Raw genomic sequence first — 12186 nt, 5'->3', positions numbered from 1 at the left:
TTGCCCCGAACTAGGATCGGTGGACGTCCCTTTACTTTTATAAGCTGACGACATGGCTCTGATCTCATGTACAAAAATGGGCTTATGGAGACTGGTCAAAGCCTGCATTGAATATCTTACAACAAACTCTTTGCAGCTAAACTATGAAAAGTCTAAAATTGTGGTATTGTGGTATTGTGCATGTCATATAGTGACTTGCTGAACAATAAAGGAGAGATTTTAAGTAAGTCTGAGTTAGAAGGGAAAGGAATAAAGTTGGACTGGTGGAATGAAATGCAAATAAGAACAAGATTACGAGAAGACCAAAAAATAGGTCTATGTGAAGAAGATATAAGTTTTGATAAAATATTTTTGATTGATGAGGGGAAGTATATAAGAAAAATGTACAGTTTTCTCCTGGAGATGAGAATGGAAGATGAGATAGTTAAAGATGCAATGGTGCGTTGGGCAAAAAAATTTGGATATAATATATTAATGGAGGATTGGAATCAAATTTGGAATACAAATATTAAGATAACTAAAGCAGTGACTTTTAAAGAGAACTTATATAAAATGTTTTATAGATGGTATTTAACACCAGAGAAGTTAGCAAAAATGTACTCTGGGTTATCAAATAAGTGTTGGAAATGTAATGAGTTAGAAGGAACTTTTTATCATATGTGGTGGACATGCGAAAAAGCAAAGAAATATTGGAAAATGATACATAAAGTGTTGCAAGAGATATTGCATTGTGTATTACCATTCAAACCAGAAATATTCCCCCTAAATGTGTCATCAGAAATTAAAGACCAACCTAAGAAACACCTTATTGTAAATATTGTTACAGCAGCAAGAATATTGTTTGCGCAAAAATGGAAATCTATAGATGTACCAACTAAAGAAGATTTAATAGATAACATTTATGAAGTAGCAGAAATGGATGTTTTAACAGAAAGAATGAAAGAGAGAGATCTAGATAGAGTAAGAAAATATTGGAAGTTTTTTTATGATTGGGCAGATAAATCTAGTTAGATAAAATTGAGTGTTTCGTAAAAATTAATTTTTTATATTGATAAATATGCGAACCTTTGTATTGATGATTATTGTGTGTTTTTTTGTGTTAATTGAATGATGTATGTTGGAATCTGGGGCCAAACCTTATGCGTAACCTGTGTTGTACCCTACCCAAAGTTAAGCCTATTTCCTTTCCTGTATCTGTAATAAATGAATAAAATATATTAAAAAAAAGAAAAAAAGAAACCTTCATTTATTCATATAAGTTCCATCTCCAATATATTCATTTATGTAAAACCATTATTCAAATTTTAAATGTAAAGGAATTCTTTTTTTCCTGGCCCCCAACACATATGTCAGAGAGATTATGTAGCCCTCCTGACAAAAATTTTGGACACCCCTGCTCTAAGAGAAGAATCGTCCTCCAAGAAGTCCTTCCTTCACAAGTGGAGCACTTTTTCCAAGTAGGGACCTCTATAGCCCACTTGACTTTTGGAAATTTGTATGCAGTATCTACTTTTTCCCAGTCCTGGATATTTCTGGTCATGATGCAATAACCCAGCTTCTTCTGAGCATTATGAAGCACTGCTTCTCAGTCATGTTACTTAGAACTGGGCTGCCGTCTAGCAGAATTTCAGCTGCTGGAGCTCTTATCTTTTTGCCTTAGTGGCAACACGGGAGGTTTTTTCTTCTCCCAAGTTATTTTAACTAGCTGAAGACCCTGCTGACAACATTGATACTGGTTATTTTGCCGCTTTGGAGTGCCTACTTCTGTGGATTGATTTGGATTGAGCATGGGCAGGAGAAAGAAAAGGCAGCGAGCTGGCAGCGGGTCCCCTCCAAAGGTCTCTAAACAGCTCAGACTGGACCAAATAACATCTTGGAACGAGACCGTAAGTGTTACTCCTAACCCTGCTTCATCTAATAACTCGAGCTGTCTAGAGGCTGAAATTGATTTGGAGGGGGAAGAACATAACAGCATACCATGTTTGGGAAACACTAAGAATGGGTCCTGCCCTGAAGCGATCTCAGTAAATGTTTATGCTCATGAGAGTGCACTGGGAGATAAGGACCTAACTCACAGAGACCAAGAGAAACAGGTGGACCTTGAACCAGGCAATACTTCCATCTTAACTCTTTTGGGAGATCACTCCCTTGTTGCGGCTAGAACAGTTTTGGCAATCTTTCGGGAACTTAAGTTTATATCCTCCCAAATTGATAAACTACAAAAGAAGCTGCAGGAGCAATCAGCCCCAAGACCCAAGGGCAGTTCTCCAGCAACAACACAAGCTTATAGCCACACGCAGATAATGTCCAAGGACGCCTCTGTCTTTGCGAAAGAATCTAGGATCAAACCTGTCTCTTTGCTTAAAGCTGCTGGCTCTCACTCACGCTGTTTCCAAGCAAACCAAATTCTCTTGGAGGTTGGCAGAGTGCCAGTAAATTATGGAAAATGGAGGGACAGGTTCTGTGTAAAAATATCCTTAAGTAAACTTTTATGTATGGATCTTAATCAAATTGACATGATAAGTGCCCAATGGCTAAGTAGTCCTGCATCTAGAGTCAGACTCCTTCTGTCCTTTGACACCTCTACAATTCCCCTGACTCTGCTTCGAATGAGAAGGTTTCTCAGTACATTCAAAATAACAGCAAAGAGAGTCTTCTCTGATTTCTCTGACTCTAATCAAGAGCTGCTGCCCTCCTCCACACATAGCTCCAAGCCTCTGACCACTGTATCATCCTCCATCCCTGCACAAAGTGATTCTTGCCTGCTCAGACAGCTGATAAGACTGCAGCAACATCCCCCTCTAATGAGCAAACAAACTCTCCGAGTCCAAATATAATAAAGAACACTACTGAAAGGGACTCTGCTACCTAGCAAAGCCTATCCCTCTGCCTAGAAACTGCCTTAACTGAACTGAATCGCAATTCCAACCTGCGATATCCAGGAACTGACAAAGACATATGTGGAAAGCTTTCCCAACCCGCTCTGTCAGAGTCCCATCTGATGTATACGTTTGCCACACGGCAGGAACAAATGAGGGAGACTGAACCTAAGTCAGTAAGCTGTTCTTTGGATGTTGATGAAACAGCTGATGTCATTGTGGGCACAATGCCTGGAAATCCTAGGAAAGACCTTTTATCACAGCTCGATGCTACTGAGCTTGATAGTATGGAAATTGCTGAAGAATCCAATAACTCAAGGAATTTGGCAGATGGGTCTGTTCCTCCAGACTCTCTTTCATCCATAGAGCTGACTGCTAAAAGAGTTTCAACCACCTCTGCAGGTCTGAACCAACGACCCCCCGTGACACTAAATGACCAACTGGTCAGGATGGACCATGTGGGTTCACCTTCAATAAGGTGCCCTAAGAGGGTCATTAACTCAACTACAGAACCACAGGATGAGATGCCCGACATAGATATGGAATGCGCCAGGAAACATCCTTCAAAGAACTCTGTGCTCAGCTCTGAGGAGATTGCAAGTACTGGTGATGTTCCCCAGCGTCCACCTAACGACCCTCCACAAACTGATATCTCCTCAGAAAACTGGCTCTCTCAGCAGCATCACAAGCTCCTAGTCAATAGATCTATCACTGTACCTGAACATTGATGAGGACACATTGACCAGGGAGGCCCTGGAGGCTTTTAGATTTCTTCCCCGACGGGAACAACTAAGAATGGTCAAGAAATTGGAGATGGTATGGCAAGAACTAACGGACATTCTATTGATCCCTTGTGGCTCTGCATCATCTAAGAGCTTACCTCCTTCACGAGACCATACAACTTCTGTTCCAGATGCAGCCCCACCTCAGACGTGATCCATCCAGGCAGAGATTCATCAGGAGCCTCCAACTGGAGGTAGTTTGTCCTCCTCTCTAGGTCTATCATCTGTCAACATGGCTCAGATCTCTGAGACTATGGAACTGCCTTTGAATAATCTGGACTCACCATATACAGAGACCATTGTCAGTGGCCTTTGCCAATCAATGGTAGTGTTGGAGAAAGCAGCGGCAGAGACATGTAATTTTCTTCCACCAACTAAACAACAGACAGTATTTGCTAATCTAGAGGAAGCTACAGCACAACTACCACAGCTCTCATCAGAGGATATTCAATCTAGCCAATTGGTGCAGATACCTTCTACACCTGATTACACTCATCCTCTTCCAGAAACCAAAACAACCTCAGAAGGGGCAAAGCTGCTGAACAACCTAGATGCCAAGTCAAGACTGTCTGAGGACACTACCCCTGAAAAAGGGACACGACATTCTCTTATAAGAAATCAGAGGGATTCAGATACTCAAATTCTCTCAGCGTCAACTTCATTAGATTGACTTCCACCTACCCGCTCCCAGAGCATTCCACAGGGCCAGCTGAAAATCCTTTCTTGGAATATCGCTGGTTGGTTTGCAAAGACTCGTGGAAAAGAGCTAGATACTGTTTTAAGAGACCGAGACATTATTTTACTGCAGGAAACTTGGGCAATTAGACCTATTGAGTTTGATGGGTTTCTTTCTATATGTTTACCCGCACGGAAGAATGCAGTAAAAGGCCGCCCAGTTGGAGGCCTTGCCATATTAGTGAAACCTGCTTTCAAACATGAATTGCTATTTATGGCTGACAGTTTTTGCAAAATACAAGCGATCAAGGTGAAGCTAATGCCCCAAAGCATAATGATAATTAATATATATATATGCCTCCTTTAAAAGATAAATCTGCTACTGAAAAGCAATGTGCATATCTTAGTGGTATAATTAATGACCTGACTGGTAATAATAATAATAATAATAATAATAATAATAATAATAATAATAATAATAACAACTTTATTTTTATCCCGCCTTTCTCCCCAAAGGGACTCAAGGCGGCTTACAACATATAAAAACAGAATTTAAAAACAAATAAAAACATATTAACACATCATAAAAAACAGCAGTCAGAGTAAAAAATAGGTGAAAAGAGCATAGAGCAGCAGCAAGTCATAAAAGAAACAGGCCTGTAAAAATATTAAAAGATGTTAAAAAGATGTTAAAAGGCCGAGAACTCAGAAGGCCTGTTTAAACAGAAGGGTCTTCAGGCCTTGCCGAAAGGTCTCAAGAGAGGGAGCCATTCTTAAGTCAGGGGGAAGGGAGTTCCATAGCGTTTGTGCCACTACTGAGAAGGCCCTATTTCTTGCAGCCGCCCCACGTACCTCCCTAGGCGGCGGCACTTGTAAAAAGGCCTTCTCTGATGACCTAAGAGGACAAGCCGGATTGTACGGGAGCAGGCGATCTCTAAGATACCCTGGTCCAGAGCAGTATAGGGCTTTAAAGGTCAATACCAGCACCTTGAATTGGGCCCAGAAACGAATGGGCAGCCAATGCAGCCGATGGAGAAGCGGACTGACAGAGTCGAACCGCCTACCTCCAGTAACCACACGGGCCGCCGCATTCTGCACTAGTTGCAGTTTCCGAACCGTCTTCAAGGGCAGCCCCACATAGAGCTCGTTACAGTAATCTAATCTCGATGTCACCGAGGCATGGATCACCGTGGCCAGGTCTGCACGATCCAAGTACGGCCGCAGCTGGCGCACCAGCCGAAGCTGAGCGAAGGCCCCCCTAGCCACAGCCGCCACCTGGGAATCCAGGAGCAGCTGCGAGTCCAGGTGGACCCCCAAGCTGCGGACCTGCTCCTTCAGAGAGAGTGCAACCCCATTCAGCGCAAGCCGATAGTCCAGCACCTGCATCAAGGATTTCCGAACCAGGAGAGCCTCTGTCTTATCCGGATTTAATTTCGGTAAATCCGGTAAATTTCCCTCTTATAAGATTCTAATTTCAGGAGATTTCAATTCCAGGGTGGGGCACAATTCTGACATCTTTCATCAACTTTGGGACTTACCTACTGACACGATATTGCCAGAGACCTGTCTATTCGAAAGGCAATCGAAAGATAGAACAATTAATGCTGCGGGGCTGCTTATGTGTAATGTATTGAACAAAGCAAGGCTGGCCTTTGCTGCAGCTTCACAGATGTAAAACAGCAAGCAGCGGAGGAAGCTCTTGGCCTGCAACTCACGCAAGAGGTCAAACAGTGGACCCTTTCACTGAGAGTAGTCACGTCCGGCCAGCACAGGCTCCAACAAGTCTCTGGAGGGCCAGAGGCTCACTGGAGACTGAGGATGCTCTGTGGGCTGGTTTGGGGGTCCCCAAGGGCCACAAATGGCCTCCGGGCTGGGGTTTGGGCAAGGCTGTTTTAGAGGATGGAAACCCTTGGGTTCTTCTGGTAACCTGTGTTGCCTTAGCATCATGCCTTTAATATGAACTTGATATTTCCTTGTTTCAACATTTTGACTTCTGGGTTGTATCTTGCATTATTAACATTATTTGTGGGTAGCTACCCAGGAGGTGCAATTATTGCTTCTGAAATGATTTCTCACCCCACATTGTGGATTCTAAAGAATCAGGACGATTAAAAATGTGAAATGCTGTGATCCTGTATTCATACTGTATGGAAACATATAGAGAGAAAAACATGCAAAACAACTATCATCTTAGAATCCAATTTAATTACTTCTCTTCTCTGTTAGCAGCTGCTTGGAGTTGAGATCTGGTTTTAGCACAATAACATAGCATTTAGGGAGAAAAATGCAAGTCAGGAGGCCAGTGTTGGAGGCCAAGATGGCAAAGACCTCCACGGCCACCACGTCTTTCCCTTTGGTGCTCAGGTAAGCAGGAATGAAGGAGACCCACACACTGCAGAAGATCAGCATGCTGAAGGTGATGAATTTGGCTTCATTGAAAGTATCTGGCAGTTTTCGGGCAAAGAAAGCGACTGTGAAGCTGGTGAGGGCCAGAAAACCAACATAGCCCAGGACAGAATAGAGCATGATGATCGACCCTTCATTACACTCCACTATGATGTGCTCAGTGTGGGAGTGCATGTCAACATCTGGAAATGGAGGAGAGGTGGACAGCCATACAGTGCAAATCCCCACTTGAATGAGGGAACAGGAAAGGACAATCGAGTGGGCCACCTTTTTCCCCAGCCATTTCCTCATCCTGTTCCCTGGCTGGGTGGCCATGAAGACCAGGACCACAGTGATGGTTTTTGCCAAAACAGAAGAAACAGCCACAGAGAAAATGATGCCAAAAGCCGATTGTCGGAGAAGGCAGGACACCTTGCTAGGTTTGCCGAGAAAGAGCAGGGAGGAAAGGTAGCAAAGCAGGATGGAGCTGAGAAGAATGCAGGTGAGGTTTTGATTGTTGGCTTTGACAATGGGAGTGTTCCAGTTCTTTAAAAAGATCAGTATCACCATAACTGTTATTGCTGTAAAGGAAAAAGCAATAGAAACCAAACTGATTCCTAAGGGTTCCTCGTAGTTTAGGAAGGCTATCTGTTTGGGGATACATTGGTCTTGGTTCTTGTTTGGGTACTGATCTTCTGGGCATTTGACGCAATGAGCTGCATCTGAAAAGGACAAAGAGAATTTCAGTAGCTGTATGAATCCAGAGGAATGATGGAAGGTTGAAAGCAAACGTTGGACAAGAATTCCTCACTTTCCTTGTGAACAATGCTTAGTATCAGGGGAACGACAAAACGCAGCAAGTGACAGGCACCAGTGGAGTTAAGTGCACTGAACTGTTTAATGGACTGCCTCTGAAGTCTTTCTTGGATCCTCCCTTGTTAAAGTTGCAACCAGTTTCCTTTTAAGAATCTGTGCATCATAATTTAAGTGTTTGGAGAAGGACAGACCATACCTAGGCATATGTTATGATGTTAGGGTGGACAAATATTTGCAAATATTTCCTGGAAAATCAGCAACTGTCAGTCACCTGTCTGGTTAGATATCATGTCATCTGGACACGAAGTACAATCATAGCAACAGATTGCTTCTCCCTCTCGAACCGTCTTGCTGTGTCCGACACGGCAGCTCTCAACACAGGTTGAACCAGGCGGATTCTAAGAAGAAAGAAGGGGAAGAAACGCTGAAGCAAACATTTGATGCCCACCACCACGACCATCCTTCTCTTCCAGTGCACTTCAGCTTATCAAGAACAGGAGATCAACTTGATCCTGACCAGCAACAGAGAACTCCCCTGTTGCCAGCGACCTGCTGTGGACTCCTGTGGTATTTGACTTCAGGGAGAGTCGGCAGAGAGATCTGTTTTTCCTACTGGGATTCAAAACAGTTCAGAGCACAGTCCAAAAGAAGTAGGAAATACACCAAGATTTGGTTTTAATTCCAAAGTGTCTTTCTGCTAGTAGAAAACTCAGCGTGATTTTATTCATCAGGAAATTGGCAATTTCACTGGCATTCCTGGCCCTTGTGCCATCCAGGGCAAGGATCACAGAATACTGCCCCCCCTCACCGCTTGCCACCCCTTACCATCGCGTCCAGGCTGCACGTGGTCTCCTCTGGTCCTCTGGAGGTCTTATAAGGCTTTAAACAAAAGGGCTTTTAGAAGCCTTCCAGAGAATTCAGAAGCCCTTCGGAGGCAGGAGGAGGCCATATGCAACTTCCCTGGCCCCAGAAGGTCTCTGAAGGGCAGCTGAAAGTGGTGAAAGTGGTGCTTGAGAGGATGGAGGCATGGATGCTGGCAGGGGGGCAGAGGGGTGGAATCCTGGGACGTGTGTCCCCCTTTACCCTCTGTGGTACGCAAGTGCACAATAGCAATTAGATTCTGAATGGGGTAGCATCTAAGAATAAAAAGAATGGGACATAAGAGAAAGCTGTCTTTTAATACTCAACACTAGGGACATCCTCCTTTTTTCTGTGTGTTTCAACTTGTTAAAAGGTGGGGCCCACCTTGGAGTGGGGCCCAACTCAAACCCCAGCTATCTATTTGATATTTTTCTCAATATAGGTATATTTATTTACCATCTTTTCCTCAATATAGATATTTGACTAATCGTGTACTAATGGTGTAGTCGTAGCAATCCTACAAAACCTGGATAATACCGATCTGTGACTCTTGCAGTCGTATTCAGTGTTTCTCAAACTGTTGGTCAGGACCCATTAGGTGAGTCGCGAACCAATTTTGGATGGTCCCCATTCATTTCAATGTGCATTATATTTTTAATGTATTTGACTTTATGCTACCATGGTATGTATGTTGGGGAAATGTTTCAGATCTGTACTTTTAACAGGCTACTATGTATATGCTTTTAACAGTGATAGTCAATGGGTCTTACTCGAGGTAAGCGTGGTTAGATTTACAGCTTCTGGGATGTTTGGGGAAAATAGATCAGTTAAAATTCATTTACATGTACTAATGGTTTGTTTCAGCATTCCTACAAGACTTGTACAATACCAGCTGTGACTGTAAGGCTGCAATCCTATATACACTTTCCTGGCAGTAAGCCCAATTCAACATAGTGAGACTTATTTCTGAGTAGTCAGGCAAACGATTGCACCACAGGAGTAAAATCCTTTGGTCACCCTGCACTGCTATTACTCACATTCCAGCATTGCAGGACACTTTCTGGCTGCCACAATTGGAGACTCAAGTAAGTTGTTGGCAGGGTTGGGTTTTGGGCAGAGAGGAGGAGTAATAGTGCACTTCAGGGGAGGAACCGGGGTCGGTCAGGGAGGGGAGGGGTTTGATCTGGTGGGAGTCATGCATGTCGAATCCTATCCCCTAGTTTACAAGCTTCCCCACCCTCAGGCTCTCCTCAGGCTTATATCAGTTATAGAGCTGGCATAGGTACAAGGAGACCCCTAGGCTGTCAGGGGGCCTATACGGAGGTCAGGGGAAAGTATGCTCCTTTACATTCTCAAAGGCCTCTCAATCCTGCCCCCACCATAGCTTGCAGTGCATGCCTCCAGGAATGCTCTCATGTTCAGGAATGTTCCCAAGCAAATGAAGAGGTGACCTTGCTGAAGGATTTTAGCCCTACCTGCTGAAATCTGCTATTCCACACAATGGCCTCGTCATGGATGGTAAACTCTTGACTTGGAGAAATCTTTCCAGCTCGGATCTTAAGGAAGGTTTGATTGGGGAAAGTGACCCAGTTGATGACATCAAGTCCAGAAGACAGTCCCTGATTGGCAAACCAGGCTTCATGGCCAGCACCATTGTTAAAGTGGACATTGTTCAAAAAAGAGTGCATCTAGATTGGACACAAACAGAAAACAGCTGATAGCTTAAATGTATATTGCGCACTGTATTACCAATCCCCTGGTCAGAAAAGACACCTGTAAACCTTAGATGTACAGGTTAAAAGAACATTTTTCATTTATTAAAAACTATAAGAATACACCTGGCAGATCTTCCTCATCTTCAGCTCCTCTCAGCTCACCATCATATCCAACATTTCAACATCTATGGGCCAAATCCAAACTTTGCCGCACTGATGCAACTGTGTCAATGGGGCCTGCTCTGCATTCTGCTATACCCTGTGGGGGTAGTCACAGAGGCCTTGTCGAGGTCAGGGAATAATTTTTCCTTTACTTGGGGCTACGGTGCAGCTCATTGGTGCTGGAAATTGGGTAGGATTGGGCCCTATTGAAGTATTCAATTTGCTCCTCTACTCAAAGGTTTCCAGGGAGCTTTGTGGATGCTTTCACAATGAAAATTAATATTTCAGGGTCGTGCGGTTCAGAGCAATAGGTGTGGCAGAACTGCCCTGTCTTTGTCCTTGGAAAAGCACCTCAGTTGCCCTGCCTGCTTACACCCGAGGAGGCTCTCCTCGCCCCTACTTTCTCGAACGTAAAGAGAGCCTCCTCAGGTGTAAGCAGGCGGGAAAGCTGTGGCACTTTTCCATGGGCTACAAAGGGAAAGTTCTGTCTTGCCCGCAGCCTGAATCACACATTCCTGTTATATTCTGCTTTTCTTACATTTTGGAACTTAAGGCTTCAGCCCTATGCGGTTTCCTAGGAGTAAACCCCATTGAACACAATGGACTTATATCTGAGTAGACAAGCATAGGCTTGGGCTATAAAGCAATGTGCCTGGGATATACAAGAGGTCTGTCATCAAAGTCCTGCAAGGTTCAGATGTGCTTAGCTTTAGCAATATGCCCCCCCATGTGCCTGGGAACATGATTTCACCCACACCACCCACTCAATCCACAGCAAGTTTACATAGAAGTGATTTCCACTGTGCTCCAATTATCTTCCTAGTAAGTGTGCTTGGGATTGCACCATACATAACAGTTTCAATACAGTGAGGAATATACCTGCCAGGGTTCAATGTTCAAAGGTTTGCCTGTGTCTCCGTTCAGCATTCTTTTCGGCCTGGACGTATATATGGCATTTAAAGCATGTGCTACAGCATAGAGACCATTGTAAATACGGTAGCTCACATCACTCATCTCCATCTCAAATAGAGTCTGAGGCAGGCTCTCCAGTTTCTCCTCTCCGGTACAGTGTTTACAAGTTTTAATTTTCCCATCATGGCAACACCTGAATGCAGATTTGTAGAAAAGGCAGAGAAAACGTGCAAGCGACTTTTTAGGTTTTAGAGTCTGAAGGAAGTCCTGGAATCCTGGCACGGCCTTCACGGAGGTTGTGAAAGACAAAGTCCCATGGAATGTTTTTGCAAAGAAGCCCTCAGTGTAAACAGTGCTGACGAAATCCCACTGAGGTGACGTGATCCAAACCTTCCCTATATGACGTCTATCTAAAAATTCAGCTACGTATAAAATGGCTTCCAATGGTTCCAGAGTCTGAGCGTCTCCGTCAACAATAACAACGTTGACTGTAGTGGATAAAAGTGTGGAGCGTATCTTGAATATGTTTTGCCTTAATGCATTTTGAGTGTTATCCAAATTAAGATCCTTGACAACGATAGTCCTTTCTAAGAATGCAACACAAATGCTGTTCTGGGTTAGCAGTGGTGTCAGCCTCTGCAGGAAGCCTTCTCCACTATCAGCCTCTGAAACAATGAGACCAATCCATGTCCACTGGAAATGCAGCAGTAGCTGGACTATGCTGGTGTGCAGAGTACCTTCCCTTATTGTCATCCAGTATAGAGAAGGGAAATTATTTTTTGTGGCTGGTTTCTCATAGGTACCATAAGTAATCTAATGGGGAAAACATGGCTCATAACCGCTTTGAAAATTAACAACCATTTTCCAAACCGAAATATTTATTACAATCCAGACTTTTGCTTATCAATGATATGCTAAGTATACTGAACAATGCATCTTTGTAAACATTTCCATCAATAAATTATAATAAGTCTGCAATCGTCTGCACACTTTCCTGGG

The 12186-nt window shown here is 43.6% G+C and overlaps 1 protein-coding gene across 1 annotated transcript; it reads right to left on the bottom strand.

Moving 5' to 3' along the window:
• Positions 1 to 6538: 6538 nt before the first annotated feature.
• On the bottom strand, positions 6539 to 11289 carry LOC136652532 (vomeronasal type-2 receptor 26-like). The gene is made up of 4 exons (XM_066629472.1): positions 11155 to 11289; positions 9898 to 10086; positions 7809 to 7881; positions 6539 to 7443 (listed from the first exon to the last, which is right to left on the bottom strand). The coding sequence occupies exons 1-4, from the start codon at positions 11287 to 11289 to the stop codon at positions 6539 to 6541; spliced, it is 1302 nt and encodes a 433-aa protein (XP_066485569.1).
• Between the last annotated feature and the right edge of the window lie 897 nt (positions 11290 to 12186).

Source organism: Tiliqua scincoides, chromosome 5, assembly GCF_035046505.1.
Source record: "Tiliqua scincoides isolate rTilSci1 chromosome 5, rTilSci1.hap2, whole genome shotgun sequence".
Lineage (NCBI taxonomy): Eukaryota > Metazoa > Chordata > Lepidosauria > Squamata > Scincidae > Tiliqua > Tiliqua scincoides.
The sequence above is the reverse complement of the archived record's forward strand: the minus strand, read 5'-3'. Positions and strand labels throughout refer to the sequence as shown.

Coding starts and splice junctions, on each gene's coding strand:
- LOC136652532 (XM_066629472.1), bottom strand. CDS start 11,289: ATGAGTGATGTGAGCTACCGTATTTACAATGGTCTCTATGCTGTAGCA. Junction 10,087..11,154: donor TGAACATTGAACCCTGGCAG/GTATATTCCTCA, acceptor TGTCCAATCTAG/ATGCACTCTTTTTTGAACAA. Junction 7,882..9,897: donor CCATCCATGACGAGGCCATT/GTGTGGAATAGC, acceptor CACAGCAAGACG/GTTCGAGAGGGAGAAGCAAT.